The 23,652-nt window shown below is 30.4% G+C and overlaps 5 protein-coding genes across 5 annotated transcripts; 2 read left to right on the top strand and 3 right to left on the bottom strand.

The window, feature by feature from the left end:
* Positions 1 to 4,393: 4,393 nt before the first annotated feature.
* LOC145751169 (uncharacterized) lies at positions 4,394 to 7,149 on the bottom strand. Its single transcript, XM_082567270.1, has 8 exons — positions 7,031 to 7,149; positions 6,360 to 6,429; positions 5,922 to 6,200; positions 5,601 to 5,650; positions 5,320 to 5,410; positions 5,082 to 5,146; positions 4,892 to 4,988; positions 4,394 to 4,572 (listed from the first exon to the last, which is right to left on the bottom strand). Exons 1-8 carry the CDS (start codon positions 7,067 to 7,069, stop codon positions 4,544 to 4,546), a joined length of 720 nt encoding a protein of 239 aa, XP_082423396.1. The 5' UTR covers positions 7,070 to 7,149; the 3' UTR covers positions 4,394 to 4,543.
* Positions 7,150 to 8,605: 1,456 nt separating this feature from the next.
* Positions 8,606 to 15,531, bottom strand: LOC145749972 (uncharacterized). The gene is made up of 16 exons (XM_082565873.1): positions 14,196 to 15,531; positions 13,969 to 14,098; positions 13,751 to 13,826; positions 13,223 to 13,411; positions 12,816 to 12,865; positions 12,532 to 12,598; positions 12,046 to 12,200; positions 11,787 to 11,912; positions 11,522 to 11,628; positions 11,287 to 11,436; positions 10,891 to 11,135; positions 10,689 to 10,751; positions 10,496 to 10,581; positions 10,146 to 10,191; positions 9,760 to 9,827; positions 8,606 to 9,126 (listed from the first exon to the last, which is right to left on the bottom strand). The coding sequence occupies exons 2-16, from the start codon at positions 14,083 to 14,085 to the stop codon at positions 9,082 to 9,084; spliced, it is 1,590 nt and encodes a 529-aa protein (XP_082421999.1). The 5' UTR covers positions 14,086 to 14,098; positions 14,196 to 15,531; the 3' UTR covers positions 8,606 to 9,081.
* Positions 15,532 to 15,735: 204 nt separating this feature from the next.
* LOC145749653 (protein FAM200A-like) lies at positions 15,736 to 18,229 on the top strand. The gene is made up of 5 exons (XM_082565478.1): positions 15,736 to 15,741; positions 16,494 to 16,637; positions 16,710 to 16,883; positions 17,071 to 17,787; positions 18,005 to 18,229. The coding sequence occupies exons 1-5, from the start codon at positions 15,736 to 15,738 to the stop codon at positions 18,227 to 18,229; spliced, it is 1,266 nt and encodes a 421-aa protein (XP_082421604.1).
* Positions 18,230 to 19,348: 1,119 nt separating this feature from the next.
* On the top strand, positions 19,349 to 22,356 carry LOC145749496 (centrin-3-like). The gene is made up of 6 exons (XM_082565274.1): positions 19,349 to 19,447; positions 20,523 to 20,658; positions 20,871 to 20,985; positions 21,213 to 21,301; positions 21,511 to 21,613; positions 21,976 to 22,356. The coding sequence occupies exons 1-6, from the start codon at positions 19,431 to 19,433 to the stop codon at positions 22,017 to 22,019; spliced, it is 504 nt and encodes a 167-aa protein (XP_082421400.1). The 5' UTR covers positions 19,349 to 19,430; the 3' UTR covers positions 22,020 to 22,356.
* Positions 22,353 to 23,445, bottom strand: LOC145749495 (large ribosomal subunit protein uL10-like). Its single transcript, XM_082565273.1, has one exon. It carries the CDS (start codon positions 23,347 to 23,349, stop codon positions 22,414 to 22,416), a length of 936 nt encoding a protein of 311 aa, XP_082421399.1. The 5' UTR covers positions 23,350 to 23,445; the 3' UTR covers positions 22,353 to 22,413.
* Positions 23,446 to 23,652: the final 207 nt, after the last annotated feature.

Genomic DNA, 23,652 nt, shown 5'->3' with positions numbered 1-23,652 from the left:
CAAGGAAGCAAGTATTTTCACTGATATAACAATATAAATTAAACAACATTTTTTAAAAATCTTTTAATTTTATAATAAAAAAGATGATATTTTTATATTTATATATACACCACTTTTAAAGCAATGATTTTTTGTACAAATTATTTTTAAAAATGATTTAGTAAATGCTTAAAGTGTGTTAAAGTTTTGGATTTTTTTCTCATTTTTTAAATTTCACAAATATGTAACATTAAAGCAAGTATAGCTAAATTTGTAACTAAATCATTGAAAAACAAGTTTTATTGCCAGACTTACGCGATGAAACTATTTTTATGGCTTGATTTATTACTAGCTAACATGCGAAAACAAATTTTATAGCTCAATGTATTATTTACGAGAAAAGAACTTTTAAAGCTTATTTTATTACTAAACTATTATAAAACATTTATTTGAACAATTTACTTCAATAATAACTACAAAATGAAATATTTTTTTAGAATATTAAATTTTGTTGTGTTATTTCATTTACTTTTTGAATTTATTTCATTTTTATTTTCTTGAGTGTATTTATTTAAAATGTATTTTATTCCATTGTAATTAATATTAATTTATTCTGTATCAAGTTTGGTGACCATGCCATAACATTTTTAAAATCTTTGTGTTAACATTAATTTTTATGGCATGTTTTAAATCATTTAATTTTGTTCAATATACTATAAAGCGTTATCTTTTTATCTACTTCATTAAAGTGCAAAAAAATCTAAATAAAAAAATATTGTTAATTTACAAGGAATTACTGTTAATGTTTCAATTAAAACACAAAACATAAGAAATGCCCACCATTACAGAACAATCTAGTTTGTGTGTTTAATATTTAGATTAAAACAATTAATTATAAACTAAAAACCATACCAAAGTAACACTATAATAAAAGATGTTTGACAACTGTAAGTCATACCTGACTTAAAGTAAACCAACTAAATTTTAGTTATTTTTTAGATAACTGCTCACGAATAAAAATTTTAAAAATAGGTTTTACAAACAGCATGTTAGTTATTCATGCAATAGTATTTGTTGAACTTAAAATGGTATAAGTTTCGGTCATAAAAATTGTGAGAAAATTTAGAACGACATAAAGTTCGACATTTTAAGCTTGCAAGTTTTTTCACCTAACAAAAATATAAATTGCAAAGAATACAAAATTTAAAAAAGTTTAATCCTTTGTTAAGATAAAGAGGGGCTAAGTTTTATTTATGCCTTAAAATCCAAACTTAGAAAGAATTAAAAACAAGCACTTTATGGTAAAAAAATAAAATACGGTTTACACTGACACACAAAAGGAACAGTCGAACAATATTGCAGGCTGAAAGCATTAAGTCGAGAATTATTGCAGGCCAAAAGCATTTCTCTTTAATTTATTTTAAATTATGTTTTTGTGGCAAAATCAAACTAAATTTAAATATTCCTAAAACCATGCATATATAAATCAAAACATTTTTTAAGTAAGACTTTACAAATGCCAACATTACACTTGGACTTTACGAAGCAAACATCACATGTGATTCACAGGCCAAAACTTCTGGCACATAGTGATCACCACAAGATCAATGTTTAATTAATAGTTTTATGTAAAAAGGTCAAACATTTTTAAGAAGCATTTAAGTTCTAAACCCACTTACTAAATTTCAAGTTTTAAACTAAAAAATATATTTTTTTAAGATGCTCTAAAATACCTGGGAATTGAAACCTAGATCTGGATCATTAACATCTGGCAACTCTGGAACATTTACATCTGGCAACATTGGATCATTATTGACTGGCAACTCTGGATCATTGTTGATTGGCAACTCTGGATCATTATTGATTGGCAACTCTGGATCATTATTGTCTGTCAACTCTAGATCACTATTGTTTGGCAACTCTGTATCATTATTCATTGGCAATGGATCACTTAGATTTGGTGAACCTGTTTCGTCAATGTTTGAAACCTCTGAATTACTATTGCCTAGCAACCCTGGATCATTTAATTCATCGGTTTCCTCCATGATAAAAGTTTGAAAACACAGAAAATCATTTCACTAAAACAAGCAGATGCTTAAAGAGAATTTATAGTAGATTACCTAAAAGATAAACAAAAGTATTTGGATTACACCAGTTTAAAATTATATAGATTAAATTTTTTTTGTTCACAATAATATTTTTTCATTATTTATTTAATTTGGATATAGAAAGAACGATTTATAGCCTCAACATAGAGTAACATCATTACCCTGACCCAGTCTCAAGTTAACTTTGATAGTTTAAAACAATATTGATAAAATGCCGGGTTATTAAACAGCTGATTGGTTTTGGCTCATGATAAGTTTATATCATTTAAAGCACCTCACTTAACCACTGCTCTGCCAGCATAGTTATAATACTAAGTTGCATCTTTTTTACCCAATAGAATATTAACCAACTTTACCCAATGGAATATTAACTAACAATTTTTGTCATTCTGTGTTTAAATTACTAACCCCAATCTAGCCTGGAAAATGGGGCAGTTTTTGACAAGAGCTCGTTTTAAGCTCGTTTATGTTTATGCAGAAAAATTGACGTGACCCTGCGTGCATGAGTACCGAAATTTTCGGTCTACGCATGATTGATGTTTGCGTGTTTTACTTAATTTTAGCCTACATATGCCACCACAAGGTGTCAGTATTGCATGTGCACAAATTTTTTTTAAAAACTGCGTGTGCAAAACGTTAATTTCGGCGTGCATTTTTTTTTACTGAAAAAAATTTCGTGCTGCCTGCTGCCCTACTTTCCAGACTGTGCCCCAATTAAGTATTGTTAACCTAGTTTTTAAAATGATTACAAACCCCCAAATTTAATAAATTTTAAATGTGTGCACAATTCATTTTAATGTTGCGTTGTTTTCCATTAAGATATTCGAAAAATACCAATCTTTTTCACAATAAAAAATATCATGTTTAAAATAATGTCAGATTTCAGAATATTTTGATTTAATAAATTTGAAGCTAATTCGTTTAATAAATATAACAGCCATACGCTAATCTGCTATTGTGGAAAAGTTGCTTTCTAAAATTAAAATCAAATTTCAATTCACCAAATTAAAGCAACTAGCCAGGCAATTCACACACAAACAAGCTGCGAACCAAAACCTTCAACTTTAAATAACGCGGCACGTGCGTCAGCTGTTTATATACAGAGAGTGGATGACGTATTTACGACCGACGTCATAACTGGCAAAACATATTTCTATAATTTATCACTTACTAAAAACTTTAAGTAGCCAATAACGTTGCTTTTTGTACAGGTGTTTAAATATACAAATATTAAAATCAAGACTATTTATGACGCTAAAAAGCGCGCGATAAATTACATTTTTAGGATTTAACAAAATTTAGACAACGAAAAATAACATAGTTATGCACATCATTAAACAAAAATTATGAAATAATGGCGATTAATGTAAAATCAGACAATGCACTTAAATATTTTGGTAAAATCATATAGTTGTACATTACATTACCCTATTTTACACAATTTAGAAAGTAAATCTACATCACCAATACTGCAAATAATATTTGTAAGATTTTTTTAATAATTGCTTAGCATTATGACATTTTTACACAAACACAAAAAACATTTTTACTCAAACACAAAAAACACTTACCGTATGTGTTTGAGGCTAAAAAGTTTAAATTATTTTACAACACAAATTGTGATCGGTTTTAAACATATTTGGCAAACAGTGGCAAATTAAACATGGCATAACAAATTCACTAAAAAACATACTAGTGCTAAAAAGTGCAACTAAAAAGTATTCCCTAAAAATTAAAAAACACAAAATTTTTAAATTAAAATAAAAGGCACAGTGCTAATAAAAAAGTGAAAAGGGTTTTGGCATATTAAGTGAATATTCAGACATAAAATTAAAAAAACTACCACTTACAAACAAGGGCAAAATGTTAATGCTAGATAAACAACATATATATATAAATTTGCATATTTACAATATTACTATAAAAATACATTCAAAAAACTTAAAAAAGCAAAAGACAAAAAATTTAATAAAAAATTAAATTACAAAAAATTTGAAAATAACATTAAAGCTATACAAATATTACAATGTTAAAAAAATTGTATGTTAAATTAATTTTTTAGGGTTTTTAGACCCAGAAGAAACAAACTCTATAAAAGCACAAGCATATTTTTGTTTTACAACTTATTTTAAATATACATTACTTAATGATGAAAAACAACATACTAAAATTTTTAAACTGTAAATGTCTTCAAAAAAAATATTGATTTCACAATTAACAGCATATAATTCCAACAATCATAGTAATACTGACAATTTATAGCATATTTTATTGCATATTTGAACAATAATTAAAAATGTGGATATTTCTTCATATATAAATTTATAGTTTACATAAAAAGGTAAGTAAGTATCCATGAAAATTAATATACATAAGAAACTACCGAATACAATAATTAGTAAACATTTGTTTTAAAAATTAATTTATTTGCTTTTTTATTCATCATGGTGGCATCCTCAAATTTTTATTTCCTTGAATTTGTGATCTTAAAATATATAATTTGTTTAACTTTACAAAAATATTACAAAAGGGTTTAATTAGGCAATTCAAAATACCTTCAGGATGACACTTTTAGAGTAGTTAATATACAATTGATTTCTAAGTAGATTAACTTTTTATCCATGTTACAATATTTAATATATATACACAATACACCATTAGTAAAATTACTGATTATACAAATAATTTGTTAAAACAAAACTTAACATCTTGTAACATTTATTAATAACTAAAAAAAGGTGCAAAAATAATTATATAGGTGTAAATTTTTTAATATTAAAACTGGCTTTCGATTATTGACTGACCTTTTATTTCTCCTGCATCTTCTGCATCCCCTGGGCTTGGTTCTGGATCAATCTCATGTGGCAGTTTTACGGAAGTTTGTGATTCTCCAGGTTGTTCCTTTAAGCGAAATAAAAAACAAAAAATTTCATAATCATAAACACTAAATGTAAATATATATTAAGATATTATTAATAATCTTAATGTTAAAACCTGATTTGAAGCTGAGAATCCCAGTTGTACATTTTCCGTTGAAGAGGAATTTTTTTTGTATGTTACTTTAAATACAAAATTAAATATTATTAAAATTACAAATAACACAGAGCAAACATCTAGTGAATATAAGTTAAAATCAAAAATATTAAAATACAATCAAAATTATTAAAATTAATAGTTAACAAAGTTACATAAAAACCAAATTGATACAAATACTAAAAACATTTAAATTTACCATAAGTTTCTTTTTCCATAATTCGTTGTTGTGGTCTTGAAAAAAGTTTTTGAACACATTCGACAACGTATTCGAAATAAACAAAAACTTGCTGTAAACAGAACATTTAAATTATTTACAAATAGGTAAATATATAAAAATTTTTATTTTTGATTACTAACTTTTTATTTAATTTCATGTATGCTTCAAAAATTCGAGAACCTTAATAATAATTAATAACAATATATACAGTTTTTACTCTAGTGTAAATAACATTTTAGTGATAACTTTAAAAATAAAACCTGATTCAAAGCAGGGAATATCGGCTGTACATTTTTACTTGAAGTGGAACCTTAAATACAAACAAAATTTAAAACTTAACAGTAAAATAAAAAATATTTTAGATAGTATTTAAACTGTTTATATGGCAGCCGAGATTGAAGTTTATTTTTACCATATATTTTCTTATAAACTTTTGATTTTTAAATTATTAATTTTGATACTGTTCTAGAGATAAGTATAAATAATAAGTATGTTGACAGCAGATTATTAGAATGAAGCACAATGTGACCAGGACATGGTAACAATTTTTATCCTTCCTAAAAAAATCAAGTTTAGTTTACCAGTATTTCCATATTTGTCTCCAAGATGTTTTATATTTGCACCAGTAATGTTGTGTTGATTCTGGACCTCAGTCTTATCTTGGTGTTGTATTTTGGTCAGCTGTTCAACATTAGTTTGCTCCTGTATTTCGGTCAGTTGTTCAACATTAGTTTGTTGTACAACATTAGTTTGCTCCTGTACTATTTGTCCCACATGATGTTGAACATTGTGGGTTTGTTGAACATTGTGAGTTTGAATTTTTCGTTGATCATTATAATTGATGTTTAAAGTAACAGGACCTTAATATAGGTTTTTTTGTTAACAAAATTAAAAGTTAAAAATTATGCTACACAAACTTTTTTTTTACCACTAATAGGTTAAATATTACTTAACAAAAATCAAAGATCTGTAAATAGATTTTTTATTAAACCACAACCCAACATTAAAAAAAATTCTACCTTGAGCACCAGCTACAATTTCTCCTAACCCAGCAAGTAATTCTGGAGAGTTTATATCTGGCACTCTGACCTAAAAATAATTTTAACATTGTTCAAATTTTAAAGAACTTATTTTAAAAAGTTTCAAATTTATTACATTGCTATTAAATAGTATCAGTTACATATTAACTTGATCTTGTTGAAAAGTCAAATGTTTTAAAGTTAAATTTAAAATGACTTTTGTTAGCAGTCTTAGACTTTTAAATTGCACTAAATGTAATTTATTTAGAATATATATATATAAACTTTTTTTTTTGTATATATCTTTATCCTCGATGTGGGAAAGCCAAATGCGCGACTTAAACATAGAGTAACATCAGTTACTCCGACCCAGTCTCGAGTTGCCTGTGGCAGTTTGGGATATTATAATTTATAATTGCCCGATAATTATGCTGCTGATTAAGTACTGGCTCAGCAGGTGTCATACCATTTAAAGCCTTACTTAGGGTGCTACAGCATGAGATCAGTGGGGATTGAACCCATGACCTCATGTGTGGTGTAGCAAGTGTTCTTACCACTACACCACGCCACCGGTTCAGCATATATATTATAATTTGATAAACCTGCAAATACGTTTATCTGTTTACAGATTACCATTTAACAAAAAACAAAAAATAACAAAAAAAATTTACCAAATGATTTTCATTTTTATTTTGGGATTGATCTTCCATTATTGTTGTTTTAGTAACAAAAGTATTATTTTTTTGTTTTTATACCAATTCTTTTGAAAGCTACATAAATTGCAATTAGCTTTTATTTTGTATTTTTTTTAATAATGTGCAAAAATTAAGAAAAAGCGTTTCATCGTATTTTCCTAACAACTAAATGACTGGGTCTGTATGTCTGTGACAGATAAAAGTCAATTAACGTATTACAATACTCTAACAATACTTAAACTCAAGATAATCAAAAATAGTCTATACTTTTACATTAGCTTATTACATCACACTGTTTTTAGATTGCATTAAATTTCCATTTGATGGTCTTTGTTTTTCAATTTTGCAATTTAACGTCATTAAATTCTACTTATGACGTTTTTACGATGTTTATTTTGGCGTTGTTTTTAAGAGTGGTAACCGTTTTGTGACACGTTTCTCTCTTGATTATTTGAATTTTTTGTATATTTTTTTAATCCTCGATGTAGGAAGGACAAATTCGCAACTTTAACATAGAGCAACATCAGTTACCCTGACCCAGTTTCGAGTTGCCTGTGGCAGTTTGGAATATTATAGAGATTATAATTGCCTGATAATTAAGCTGCTGATTGAGTGTTGGCTTAGCAGGAGTTTGTATCGTTTTATAGCGCCTTTTACTCAAGGGCACTACAGCATGAGAGCACTGGAAATCGACCTCATTTTTAGACCACTACACCATACTGCTGGTAAATTCTGATAGTGTAGTAGGCTATAGTACAAGTGTTATGATAAACTTTGGTTAAATTGAGCCTACCTACGACATTTAAAAAGCGCATTACTTTAAATTAATTTTTAAAATTAACAAAGTTTAGCAATAAAAAATGTTCATAGTGATGCACATCATCGGAAAAAAAATAATTAATTAAACCTTAACATTTAGCTAACGGCGACTAATGCAAAATCAGACAACGCATTTAAACTAAAAAATTGAGTAACTTTAAATTATCTTTTTCAAACATTTTAGAATGTAAATAAACATAACCCGCTATCAAATAAATAGTAATATAGCTTTGCATATAATTGATAAAAAGAGTTATTTAGGCTTTTTTTAACTTTTAGCTTAGCATAATTAAGTTTTTACACATAACTGTTTGCTAGATTAAATTTTAAGCGGTAAATATTTATTATGTATTTTTACAAGCCAAATTATCTTTAAACAAAGAGTTGTTATCGGTTTTAAACATATTTTGCATTCGGTAGCAAATTAAAAAAGGCATTCAAAATTGTAACGTGAGTGGTTGTTTGCTTTGTTGCCTATTTACAATGTTTTGTGACGTAAACGTTCCGGTTTAACGCCTTTTTGGTCTACGTCACTACGCCTTTAGTTTTGCCGCCATTTCTCATACTAGTTGATAATGTTCTTGTTAAAGATAAGAGGGTTGCTTTTCACAGATGAATTATATTATTGTTTTTTCTTTGTTTTATGTTTATACTAACGTGATTCTATTTGAATAAGATATTAAGTCGTTAATTAAATTGTATATACTGAAAAAGTGTGTTTATTGAATATAAAATACGTAACAAAATTCAAGTGCTGAAAAGTAAAATTAGAAAACACACCTAAAAAAATTTATTTTTGCATAAGGGTAAAAAATAAGATTTTATTTTACATTATTAAAAAGTTGGAATGTTAAATACTTCAGAGAAAATGTTATTTTCAGAAAGTATTAAGGATTATTAAGTCCTGATTAAATTCGCAAATTTACTCAAACTGGAATATATAAACAAATTTTAAATAGGAATTCGAATATTTAGAAAACTTGAACTTAAGGAAGAAAAAATCTATAAAAATTGAAGAGCATTAACAACATCACAAGTGCAATATCATGGCAATAGAACATTGGTGAATTGCATACAAAGAAAAACTTAATACACAGTAAAAATAAAAAGAAATTTAAAAAGAAATATAAATAAAATCAAGATTTTTTTATGTTAAAATATTATTATTATTTTTTTAATAACAATAGCTCGCACACTGGCCCTTTTAATCAAGCTTGTTCTACTTTGTCAGCTTTTACATTGGAGTTGTCAATCTGTCAAAATAAAAGCTAGGATAGATATAATTCAATTAAAATATATAGCTAATTCAACTGATGACTTTAATAAAATAGGCATAAAGAAAAAACGAAACCCTTACATTTTAACTCATTACATTTAAACTAACGTAAGGGATTTAAATGTAAGGGGTTAAAATGAAAGGGGTTTAAATGTAAGGGATTTAAATGTAAGGGGTTTAAATGAAAGGGGTTAAAATGTAAGGGGTTAAATTGTAAGGGGTTTAAATGTAAGGGGTTTAAATGATTTAAATGTAAGGGGTTTGAATGTAAGGGGTTTAAATGTAAGGGGTTTAAATGTAAGGGGTTTAAATGTAAAAGATTCTAATGTAAGAGATTCTAATGTAAGGGGTTTAAATGTAAGAGGTTTAAATGTAGGGGTTTAAATGTAAGGGGTTTAAATGTAAGGGGTTTAAATGATTTAAATGTAAGGGGTTTAAATGTAGGGGGTTTAAATGTAAGAGGTTTAAATGTAAGGGGTTTAAATGTAAGGGGTTTAAATGAAAGGGGTTTAAATGTAAGGGGTTAAAATGTAAGGGGTTAAAATGTAAAAGGGTTCAAATGTCATGGAACCAAATCTTCATATTACTCTTAGCAATAAGTAAACTATACCACTGATGATTGGTTGGTGGTATTGGTGTGATAAACGCTTTGGTGACGAGTAAATTGACTTGAATTTTCTAAAAAAAAAATAATTGTACAACTAGGGAATAATTAATTTACTTTATTAGTTCTTTTTAAAAACTTTAAGCAATTTGACTTGTAACATTTAAATTGTCAATCTTGTTATCTTTTAAAATGACAGATAAAATCACAAAATTCGTTCAATTGTGGAATATGTAAATAATTAGAGCATCTGTAATAAAATATAAATGACACCAAAAAAGTTACAGGTAATAATTTGTTGCACAAAATAATGTTTCGTTGAGTTAACAAATAAACTTGGTTTGGTTTTTATTGGTGGGAAAGTCAAACTTTTAAATTAAAGAACAACTTACTTGAAATTTTAGCAAAACCAGCACCCGGTGGTTCTGCTTGCAAGTTCTGTAAAATACAAAATAGAACCAAATAAAAGGCAGTAAGGTACAATTAAAATAAAACTTAAAGAAGACAATGTATACTGTAACAAACTAGTGACCAGCGGAGGCACTAAGGGGCATTAGGGGTTGCAAAAGCAATTATTTTTATTGTTTAAGTTTATTTGTATTAACAGTTTTAATAATATATAACTATATTAAGTTTATTTGTATGAAAGGGTTAATAATTATTTAACTATAAAAGTTTAAAAATGAGTAAAAAGGCACATTAAAATGTTATTTTTGTACAGTATTTAGTTAACATCTCTAACCTGTGCACTCTTGTGCATATTGAATTTGGTAACTTCGTGTGCCATCATAGTAACATCTTTAAATGTGCCTCCTTTAAAGTCGTGGGCTTAATACAAATATGGTTTATCACTACATTTAACTAGCTGCAAATGGTTTTAAACATAACAAAACATCAAATTCAGAATAAACAAAATTAAAACAAACTTAAAAGACCTTTTTGTCCAACATCAGCATGCTCCCCATTGACATATGTAATGTATTGCGTGCCTGGACTATCTAAACATTAATAAACAGAAATTTTAGAAGTTGGTAAAATGACTTTTTATATTATAAATGAAAAAATTATTTAGCGCTTACATAAACAAATTATTTTAAAACACTGTTCTAGGACAATTAAAACAAACCAAAAAATCACCTTCTAAGGAATTGACTGTTGTAAAAAAAGTTGGAAGATGGTACGCAAACTTATCCTCAATCACTTTTCCGGTAAATAAATTTTTAATTGAATAAGTGAACAATTCTCCAACCGGGCTCTTGTGCTCCGTACCTTCTTTTAATTTGATTTCTATTGTGCCAGTTTTAAAACTTTGATAGTCGTGTATTTTGGAATAAGTTTTAAAATCTTTGTGAGTAATTGTAAGCCTGACACTCTCTTCAACCCTGTTCAAATAGTAAGTAATGATATTACAAAAAATAATAAATTACAAACTTTTTTCTGTTTATTATAAACTTTGATCCTCATCAAAAAAAATGTATTTGTGTAAATTGTTTTTTAATATATATATAATATTTAATGTCAAAAAATATTTACCTTAATCTAACCATAAATAATGATGGTTTATTAACACAATTTTTTGTAATAGTCAAAACTAAATGTGATCTTCCCTCCTCCAGGTTACAATAAAAAGTCTGTTCAGCTTCTTTGTGTTCCAGGTCTTTAGATTCTGAAATGGCACAAAACCTGGAACAAAACAGAACAGTATAAAAGTTAAATTTTTAACCCACTTTAATCACCAAGTTTTATTTCTATAAAACAGCACCATTACCAGGACAATGTATTGATAAAAAAATGAATCCAGTTGGTATTATCTATACAATCGTCATGTTCAGAATCCAAATCTGTCCAATCCTTTCCATTTTCACTACATTCGACCTTTTAAATTATAATAACAAAATAAAATTTCCCATGGCATATTTTAAAGTAGTAAAAAATTTAGTAAGTTGATAAAAAGGAAAACAATAGACAAGATAGCCAGTGGGTAAAAATAGACAAGTAACACTTATTTGAAACACCAAATAAACTGTATTTACAGCAAAAAAACATTTTCCAGTTGTTGAGTAAAATGGGGTATAAAGCGATATTTTAACTGGTTTGTTGAACTTTAATCCATGTGGCAAGCATTCAAATTGTCTGGTTACCAAAAATCTAGGATCCCCCTATAATGTATAAAAAATATGTCAATAAAAAATTGTACTCTACCACATGAACCAATAAAACAAATTCTTACTGAGGTTAATTTAAATTCATTTCAAAAAACATTATTTTATTATATTTGTGTTAGTTGCAAACCTCAGAAAATTCAACATGGTCATTCCATACAATAGGATTAACAGTCATATCAACGTCCTCGTCAAGTGCACCCTCAGGAATGTCAACAATTATACCATGTACCCTTTTTTTTATTTTTCTACCTTTTGTCCCCACTTTAGAAGTAAAACCTTTTCCTGATTAACAACAGTGTTAACTCTTTTTAACCCATTTAAAACTTAAAAAAGTTTCACAGCACATATACTAAAGCTTTACTATCTGCGAAGATTATAAACATTTATTAATTAATCATATAATGTTTAATAACAATTATATAAACCTATTTTTAATTTTTTTTGTTTTAAATTTTTTTTATGTTAAACAAGGAAGAAAAATGGTTAAGTGCCCCCAATATTAAAATTGCAACCAAAGTTGTTTTTTTTTATACAAACCACAGGCAATAACTGCAATTTAAACTTAATTTGTCCAGTTAGTTTTATATAAATAACAATTCAACTAACTATATACCTTGTTTTGCTTTAGAAAAAACAGTTATGTCCTCTTTCACTTGAGTTTGAAATTCTTTAGGATATTCCTGTAAATATATAATTAACTTAAACCTTAAAAAAATCATGCACTACTAACAAAATAATAACAAAGCTTACAATCTATTGCAACATTTAAAAAAATATTTGTTAATTTTATTTTTTTTATTATGTTGCCCTAATAAAATTTAAAAAACACCAACTTATTTATTATTTATGAAAATTGCAAAAAATGTGTTTACAGTTATTTATAAAATAATGAAAAACCTCATCTGAAGAAGGTGTTGCCTTGTTTTTATTTTCTTTCATGAAAGATCCTGTTTATAATTTAAAACATAGTTTAGCCAAACATTTTTTAACATAGTTTAGCCAGGAAGTTTGGTGTTTAACTTAAACTTAAATATTTTAAAAAAATATAATATGATATTGTATTAAAAACACCTACTTTTTTTAAACTATTTAAGTTTGTTTTATAACATTGCTGAGTTTCATATTTTAAATGTGTTCCTAATACATGAAGTTTAATTTTCAAACATTTTGTGAAATTTGACAAAATTTGAAATTAAATATCGAATTCTAACATTGGATCTATTTTTTAGTAAATTTAAATTAGCCCAAAATAAAAAAACAGTATTAAGAATTTAATAAATTAACATGAAATTAAACTTATTTACCACTTGCGTAAATATTACAGCGTTCTAAATTCCCTTCAGATACATTTACTCCACCAGATTGGTCGACATTGAGAGTGTTTTGAATATTCTGAGTGTTTTGAATATTCTGAGTTTTTCGGATAGTTTGGTTTGAAGTAAATTGGTTTTGATTAATAACAGCAGATTGAATATTTACATTTACCACTGCATCTGCAAGAAAAGTATAGTATTTCAAAACATTTTTGAATTTGTTAATTTATTTAACCGGAAAAAAAATATTTAACTAATTGAACATACTTTACAAAAACTCCTAATTTTAACATAAGTAATCTAGGTTGAGTTTATTAGGTAAATGTAAGGGTTAGTCACAGCGTCCTAACTAAGACTTTTGTAAATTAAGCTAACTAGTTAAGTATAGGCCTATTATCCAAAGTTACAAGAAATTAGGTGGGAAAACATGTTTTAGGTTATATTTATATCATTGTAGTTAAAAAAATTTTCTAGAAAAAACATTTAATAAAAATAAATTTTTTTTTAATCAAAACTTACTTGGTGGTAAATTTAATGAACCAAGATCAATACCAACAGGAATATTTATAACAGGTGCACTGGGTGCATCAAAAATCTGTTAAAATTTAGGTTTAAGAAAAAAATTTTGCCTAAATAAAACTACATAGATATATTAAATAAAAATTACCATTTTTATTACTAAATTAAATTAAAACAGAGTAACTTTTTTAAAAATGGGTGTGTTTATCATAAAATACCTCTAAATCAGTTTCACTAGACAACTCTTGACCATTCAGATTTGGCAGCACTAGATCATTATTGTTTGGTAACTCTGGATCCTTATCATAAGGCAGTTTTGGGGGAAAATTTTCCATTTCTTTTTATTTTCTGATGATAAATACAATTAAAAATACATTTCTGTACTCAGGCATATTCATGATTATGCTATATATACTTATAACATTTTATAAAATATTTTACTCACTTAAATTTGTTTTAGATTATCTGCCTGATATCTCAATAAAAATGCCCAGAAATACATAAGATAGGTTTGGCTACGGTCATAGACATTATATTAAAGTAGTGTATGATTTTTTGTCCTGTAATAAAAAAAGAAATTAATGTAATAACTGTTTGCAATTATGATGAGGGAATAAAAACAGCTCATAAATTAAACTAAATTTGGCTTTGAAAAATGTTTTTATTATTTCAGCAATTAGTTATATATATTTTTCTCTTAAATTTATTGCAGGTTAGCTTATCAAGTTACACTAACATACCATTAAAATAAGATCTACATTCTATAAGCCATTAATTTATTTAAAGAAAGCGATTCATAAAAAAAAATTTTAAAAAACGTGATTCGTTGGGTTGTCGGTGCATACAGACAAAAGCGGGCACCAAACCGTTAATGCGTTAAAAGTTTTTTTGTGAAAATTTAACTTTTGAGTTAATTTTAAAAATCGTTAACGAAATTGTTAACTTTCGGTAAAATGTGCTTCCGTTAAATTAAATCTGTTATTTCAATATTTTTACAAGTCAACAATGGTTCTATTCGTGTTTATAACAAGGTCCTAGGTTCGATCTCCAGTAATCTCATGCTGTTGCGCCCTTGAGTAAGGCGATATAAACGGTATAAAGTCCTGCTGAGTCAGCACTTAATCAGCAGCTTAATTATTACGCAATTATAATTAATAATATCCCAAACTGCCACAGGCAACTCGAGACTAGGGTGGAGTAACTGATGTTACTCTATGTTTAAGTTGCGCATTTGACTTTCCCACATCGAGGATGAATGTATATACAAAAAAAATATGCTTAATATGCCGTTTATCGGTTTAACCCTAGCAATTTTTAAACGATGTATGTACCTAGTTGACTACTATTTATTCGCCATTATTTGGGCAATAAGTCTGTTTTGAAAACGTCTTTTAAAAAAACTTTTGTACTAAGATAAAAACTTTTGCTAAGATAAAAAACTTTAACGAAGATAAAAACTTTTGTTTTTTTAAAAAAAGAGGTCGTTTCTATGCTTGTTTTAATTAAATTTTAACCGTAACGGTTATCGATAAGTTTCGTTGATTCCATTTAGTTCAACTTATTAACGTTAGCGAAGTTATTGTATTGTGTAACGAATAACCATTTAACGAAGTTGCTTTTTCGGTTAACTGTACGCAACCTATCTGCCTTATTGCCTATACATACAGACATTTTAACTTATAAAGTAACAATACTCAAAATTAAGATAATTAAAAATAATCAACACTTTCGCATTAGTATGACATTGCACTATCTTACGACAATGTAAAATTTTCACTCAATTGTTTTTGTTTCTTTGTTCCGGAAAATGGGACGGAAATTGAAAAAGGCGGAATCTTTAGAAAAAAACGCGGAAATTCCGTTGATTATTTATTTGTATTTAAGTCAATATTATTTTAGAAATAAACGGGCATTTTATAGAAGAGAGTTAGGGTATGCTGGGGTAATAAAAATTAATTCATTATCGCTTATTAGTTCTCGAATAAATGACAGTAATCCTAAATAAACAGTCAACGGTATTTCCGCGTTTTAGTATTTAAGATTCCGCCCTCTCCTTTTTTGCTTTCCTTCATTTTCCGTTCCTTCAATTTCCTTTCCCTAATTTTCAGTCGATCCTACTAAACCGGTGTTTCTCAATCCCGAGTCCGCCGAAGGGCCTGGATGAGTCCGCGAGCATTGTTGCTTAGGGAATTATAATTCAGCCAATATCAGTAATTAGTGCATACTGTTTTACAAAAAAAACGCGGAATACAGTAGAATTTACTTACGACATTCCCGGTTAATACAGTCAGCCGCTTATTACCGACACATCCAAATTGCTTGGGACGGAATTATCCGATATATTTGCCATTACAAAAAACGGTTAATACGTTCCAGCCGCCGCTTAATACACCGGGTCCATACTGTTTTGATAAGAAAATTGTTCTTGACTATGTGCAAATAAACGGCAATTGTGACAAATTAAAGATACCAAATCCGATTTTTAGGTGCAGTTTAGGAAAGTTTTTTATAACGCCCACCGCTTTTTGCAGCCAAAATCGGCTGGCCCGACGTGGATGCATTGTAACCGAAACTACTGTATTCACTTTTTTTATATACCGTGTTTTAAAATCTTCCCTTATCTTTGTGATGTCATAATAAAGACATTTAGGGCGTTTTCCGTATTACCTTGTGTTGATTAATCAGCATATAATTACGAGAGTTGCACTGTATCAACAATAATGAATTAAACAAATTAATTTAGAACATTAGTCATAGGACTTTAGAGCAGTTTCAGTTAAAGCAGTGTTTCAGATCTATTGCAAAATTAAGAAATCAAGACAAGATAAGGACAACAGCTAAAAAGCTCGAGTTGCTTGACCTCTACAAAACCTTACCGTTCATTAAGGTATCTTTGTGATGTCATAATAAAGAGTTTTAATTCTTTCTTTTTATTGCATATAATGATGAATACTTGAAGCTTGGATTTACTTCGATTGAGGTAAATGGCGAAGTAAGGCCGCAGTGTGTGATGTGCTTAACAGTCTTAGCTCACAGCTCTTCAAAGGAAGCAAAACTTCGTCGGCACCTAGAATCAAACCATGGGAATTTTGTTAACAAAGCTCTTGAAGTATTTAAAGAAAAAGAGCATCAGGTAAAGCGAAAACACCATCAAGCGGCGTATCGAAGAACTCTCAACAAATGTTCTGCCACAAACACTTGCTGCCGTAAAACGTTGTGGGGGATTTAGTTTGCAACTGGATGAGACAACAGATATCGCGAGTGATGCACAGCTTATAGTGTTTGTGCGATATTTTGACACAACTGATTTCGTGGAGCAGTTTCTGTTTTGCCGTCCACTTGCTAAAAAAACCACAGGAGAAGAAATATTCAAGAAAGTTGATTTTTTCTTTGAAGAACACGAGCTTGAGTGGTCTAATTGCGTGTCTGTTTGTGCTGATGGTGCTCCAGCCATGATGGAAAGTAAAAAAGGCTTTATGAGTTTTGTGAAAAAGAAAAACAATAACATTTCAGTTGTTCATTGTCTTCTCCACAGAGAAAATCTTGCAACAAAAGAAATACAAGAAGATCTTGCCATCGTTTTTAAAGAGGTTGTATCTGTGGTAAATTACATTAAATCTCGTCCTTTGAACACTCGCTTGTTTCGTGCTTTGTGTGACGAAATGGAAGCGGAACATAATGGGCTTCTGTTCCATTCAAATATTCGTTGGTTGTCACGAGGTAAAGTGCTTGAGAGAGTGGCTACCCTTAGAGATGAAACCCACACTTTTTTAAAAGAGCAAAATCATGAACTTGCTAATCGCTTTCGTAACGATGAATGGATTGCGAAGTTGCTATTCTTGTCTGATTTTTTCAGCCATGTGAACCAATTGAATGGTTTTATGCAAGGAAGAGAAAAACTATTTTTTGATGTTTTGGAAAGTATTGAAGCATTTAAAGGTAAAATAAAGCTGTGGATGCATCGAATGATAAGTCGAAGGTTAGCTGCTTTTCCAGCATTGAACTTATTTGTGGAAGAGAAAAATATTAATTTGGACGTCATTCTTTCCATCTTTCTTGAGAATTGGATCGATACATTCCTTCTAACGATCATTGCAAAATCTTTAATTGGGTTCGAAATCCTTTTCAGGTGTCAGCGCTAGAAGTTCATTCAGATATGGACTGCATTGCAGAACAGTTGCTTGAATTGCAAAGTCGACAGATGTGAAAAAATTTAAAAAACTTTCTTTAACTCAATTTTGGGCAAATGTGCAGTCAATGGAGCCTAGTCTTTTCGATCTCTGCAAGCAAGCTGCAACGGCTCTTTTGCCCTTTTCAACGATTTACTTATGTGAATCTGGCTTTTCAACACTGACGATGATCAAGACGAATTATCGCAATAGACTTCAACTGGAAGATGACATCAGATGTGCATTGGCAACCATAACACCGGAATTCGATAAACTTGCAATGCAAGTTCAAGGACAAGGCTCTCATTAAGTTGTGTGCTGAGTGAAAAACAGTTCTTGCTTTTTTTCGTCATTACCGTATTTAATTCCCCCATTTTGTAAAAAAGTGCGTTCTTTTTTTCGTTAATACCGTATTTAATGCCCCTATTTTGTGAAATACACTGCCTATTTAGAAATAAACAGCGCTTTCTTTTTTAGGTAGAAAGCTATAGAACTACCTTATTTTTATACTTATGGCTTGAATCCGCGTATATTTAGGTCAGCTTGGAAATAGTCCATGGGCTAAAAAGGTTGAGAACCACTGTACTAAACTATTAGATCAAAGGTACCATACACTCGACCGGTAGCGTGGTGTAGTGGTAAGAACACTTGCTACACCACACATGAGGGGGTCCCTCTAAATAGGCTGTGTGCAATGAGTGTAATGGAGGTAAAAATGTAAATTTATTATTGTTTTATTAGTAAACAAGACTAGATGGGTGAATGGCCAGTGTGTACAATTACACACTGTCTGACATTGTCCGTTGACAAAATACTGAATATACAAAAAGAAAATTAATTTTTTTTAAGCTGACTTTTTTAAATTACTGAAAACCATTAAAATAAGCTTACCTTTATTACACTGATTACACTCATTGCACACATTGCACACAGCCTATTTAGAGGGACCCAACATGAGGTCGTGGGTTTAACTGATCTCATGCTGGAGCGCCCTTGAGTAAGGCGCTATAAACAGTATGAACTTCTGCTGAGCCAGCACTTCATCAGCAGCATAATTACCGGGCAATTATAATCTATAATATCTCAAACTACCACAGGCAACTCGAGACTGGGTTGGAGTAACTTATGTTACTCTATGTTTAAGTCACGCATTCGACTTTCCCACATCGAGGATAAAGATATATACAAAAAAAAAAAGTACCAACACTTTACAAAAAAAATAAGAAAAGTGGCTCATTGATAACAAGGTAAGTTTGGGGGCTTGGAGGAAGTGTTAGCGCCAAAACGCACTTAAAGTTTGCTACAATCTTCACCCAAACTGCCCCACTTACCCTAACCTAACTTGGACCTGGATTCTGTAACTTTGCACAACATTTGACAACCCTGCACTTTTTTACCATTATGACGTCACTAACGAATTTAGACGCGCTTTGTTTATCTTTTTTAAAACGTTTGAAGCTGTAACGTTTTTTTGGGGGTTTTGGGTTAGTAAACTTAAAATAACGACAAAAATGAGTTTATCATTACGGTAAGATATTACTTTAAAGTATTCATAATAATTAGAACGAACCAACTGTCTAATAATTTACTGGTGCGGGACAATACTAAAGTACGGGATAGTGCGGACCGTACTGCCGTATGTAAACGTTAACAGAATTTTGCGGAATGCGAGACAAAACATTTCTGTACTTTACTGCAGGATAAATGCCGCATTTGCCTTAAGGTCTGAGGGAGGGTTTGGGATTGACTTTAAATGTCAAGGGATGATGCAAAATCGATTATAGTCTGATAGTGCGAAAGGGGAGATTAGGGAAGGGTACCGGCAGCGTGGTGTAGTGGTAAGAACACTTGCTACACCACACATGAGGTCGTGGGTTCAATCCCCACTGATCTCATGCTGTAGCGCCCTTGAGTAAGGCGCTATAAACGGTATAAACTCCTGCTGAGCCAGCACTTAATCAGCAGCATAATTACCGGGCAATTATAGTCTCTATAATATCCCAAACTGCCACAGGCAACTCAAGACTGGGTCGGAGTAACTGATGTTACTCTATGTTTAAGTCACGCATTCGACTTTCCCACATCAAGGATAAAGATATATACAAAAAAAAAAAAATTCCGCCCCTTTCCGCTTTCATTAATATTCTGTAAACGTTTACATACAGTTTCGCTATTTCCCGCACCCCGCAACTTTCCGCATCCAGTGATTTAGTACTACCCCTGGTGCGGCATCATGGTGAGACTAGATGGTGTAGTCTTGTTGTGAACAGTGGTTACTGGCTGGTCAGAACACTCTCCTACCATACACAAGGTCCTGGGTTCGGTCCCAGTGATTTCATGCTGTAGCGCCTTTGAGTAAGGCCTTACAAACAGTATAAATTTCTGCCAAGCCATTACCTAATCAGCAGATTAATTATCGGGCAATTGTAATCTATAATATCCCAAACTGCCAAAGACAACTTGAGACTGGGTTGGGGTAACTAATGTTACTCTATGTTTGGGTCGTAAAGTTATCCTTTCCACATCGAGGATAAAAATATGCACAAAAAAACGTATTTAATAAAAGTTTTATTTTTATGCTTAAACCTTGTGTTTTGTTGCAGGGGTGAATTAGGAATGGACAAAATGAAACGGAAAAAACGACGAGAATTAACAAACGAACAAAAACAAGAAATTAAGGAAGCTTTTGAATTGTTTGATACTGATAAAGATGGAAACATAGATTACCATGAACTAAAGGTATCTTAAACTCCATCATTTTTTTGTTTTTTTAAGCCTAGAATCATTAGTTACTAAATTTTTTTAAATATATTTATTAAACATATGAAAGTAACTTTTATATAAGATATTTATTGTGTCTTTATTAATTATAAACAGTTTACTTAACTTGAAAAAATATCACTAAACAAAGTTTACTTGTTAATTGTTAAAATATAATCAATACTCACTAGGTGGCTATGCGAGCACTCGGGTTCGAAGTTAAGAAAGCTGATGTGTTAAAGGTGTTGAGGGATTATGACAGGGAAGGAACGGGAAGTATTGGATTCGAAGATTACAATGACGTTAGTGAGTACATGTTTATACTCAGATAAAGCATGTGATGGTGTGTTAAATGGGTAGGCCTATCTGATTTTGTTTTTAACAACCATTATACTGAAATTTAGGTTAACCTTTTTTGTCATAAATTATGACGCATTATTTGAAGTAGGGTGGTAATACAAAATGTATCATGGCGTTTTCAAGCATGTGGTTAAATCAAAAAGTGTTTTAAACTTTTAACTTTGTTGCTATAGTGACAGAGTGGATGTTGGAACGAGATCCTCAGGAAGAACTCGCTAAAGCTTTTAAACTTTTTGATGATGATGACAGTGGAAAAATATCGGTAAAACTGTCTAAAATTCTGTGAGCACTTATTGATGTTAACCACATTCAAAGGATGTCTAACGAGTTTTTATTCTCCAAAACTAAAATTAATTTGTTTTTACTGAAACTCGTACACCTTTTTGAAATAATACAAGTAAAATGTATACCATACAAGTTGAAGTTGTATTTATTAGTGAAACATTGTATATCAACAATTTATATTCTTAGGTTCGAAATCTGCGTAGAGTAGCGAGAGAGTTGGGAGAAACAATGTCCGAAGATGAAATAAGAGCAATGATTGATGAGTTTGACACGGACGGAGATGGAGAAAGTAAGTTGCTGGTTTAAACACGTTGGTGTAAAATGTTTAAGTCTAACCATCAATGTTGTGCTAAACATTAGGTACATTCCTTGTAACTTTGCTGTATTTTTTTGATTAACTAAACAAATTTATACATGTTTACCGCAAGCCCAACCGCTGTGCATTTAAGTATCAAAGATAGAGAGAATAAGTTATTGGTCCAAACATGTTCATGTGTAAGCCTGCCCAGCTCACTTTTACTAATCAAAAATTTGTGTAAATGTAATTTGTTTCTGCACTGCACATACTAGGTTTTTATTTTGAAAACTTATAAGTAAAATAATTAGACATGTTTACATTTTATGTTATTAGTTTGATTTTAATGTTTCTAGTCAACCTGGAGGAATTCGTTGCCATCATGACAGGGGATACCTGAAAATCAACAATTCTTGACAAAATCAAACTTTTGACCAAGGGTGACCCTTAAAAACCTTTTGTTTCCGAAATATTCCCCCTTCCTATAAAATATTTTCACCCAGGTTAACCCACAAATTGTTTGAGAGCATTCGAATGTCGATCTTTACAAATTTACACAAAATATTCAATCATAAATAATACCTACAAAACGTTTTTTTTACTTGTATGCCTATTATTTTTGAAGTAGTGTTTTTATGTTTGTGTTTTAAGTATTAGGAGTTTTTGTGTTGTGTTATTAAATGTATTAGTTTCTATTGTAAATTGATTTTTATAAATAAACAAACAACAAAAATGCTTTGGATGAATTTTATTTCAACGACAACTTATGTTGCAAGCGAATGTTGATCAACAATTTAGTCGAAGAGGCCGAATCCCATGTCGTCATCCGACTCCTCCTCACTTTCCTCCTTAGCAGCTTCCTCTTCTTTAGGAGCTGCCTCAGTTGCAGCAGGAGCAGCGACAGCGAATGCAGTTGGATCAGCGAGGTATTCTTTCATCTTCTCAGCTTCCGGGAACGTGATCTCTGTTTCCGCGGCAACAGCGAGCAAGTTCTTGAATCCGTTGATGAGCGAATGTGGGACGGATGCTGCGGTCGGATATCCGATCGACAAACAAACTGACGCCACATCTCTGACACCATCCATGAACTTAGCTCTTATGTCATCATCTGTGATGTCGAGGACCTCCGGATCAAAGCAAGTTCCGTCGTCGTAAACTTGTTCAAGTTCAAGCCCGTAAGTAAAAGGAGAGATCTTCAACATGTTCAACAACGTCGCATCGGAAGCTCCGACTTTATCACCAGGCTTCAACAAATGGACCTTGCTCACAATTTCAATCGTTCCTCTCGAGATCTTGGTTGGGATGTTCAAAGCTTGGAAGAAAGAGGTTTTCTCGGGACCTAACCCAGTATTTTGGGGTGGGATCATGACGTCATTGGGTGCAACGGCACCAGCTCGAGCCGGAGCAGCAACCTTGTTTGAAAGAAGAAGATCTCGCATTTCGGTTAAGTCTTCGTTAGTGAAAACCAAGCCGACGTTGCCACGGATCGAAGGAAGAAGTCTTTCCAAGTTCGGGTTGTTATTAAGATGACCCCGGATCGCCTTCCTCATCATCGTGTTCTTTCCCATCAATATTGTGGCCTTTCCACGCATCGAGGTTCGAATCTGCTGCATCTGCTTAGAGCTTACATTATCGGCGCCGACGATTAAACATCGCGGAAATTCATCCAAAAGATCGACCATTTTCGTGAAGTAATTCGCCTTCCATTGTTTTCTGTCTTCCCTAGGCATCTTGGGGTGCGGTAAGGATTTCGGGAGAAGTTTAAAGACAGAAGTAGAAAATCGTACAAAGTTCAATTAGTTCGTTTCTGAAAAGACACATGCTATTTTTACGTAATCTCATGTCCAAAATTTTACACGGTAAAAACTTTTTTTTGGAATTAAAAATTAGTAAACTTAATAATTAGTAACAACTAGACGTTTAAACAATTAATAAAAACAAAAATTAAATATAATTTTTAAAAACATGTAAACAGTCAACGCTACGTTCAAGTGGAAGTATTTTTAAAATACTTTAAAATTACAAATTTTTTA

Source organism: Corella eumyota, chromosome 4, assembly GCF_963082875.1.
Source record: "Corella eumyota chromosome 4, kaCorEumy4.1, whole genome shotgun sequence".
NCBI classification, from domain to species: domain Eukaryota; kingdom Metazoa; phylum Chordata; class Ascidiacea; order Phlebobranchia; family Corellidae; genus Corella; species Corella eumyota.
The sequence above is the reverse complement of the archived record's forward strand: the minus strand, read 5'-3'. Positions and strand labels throughout refer to the sequence as shown.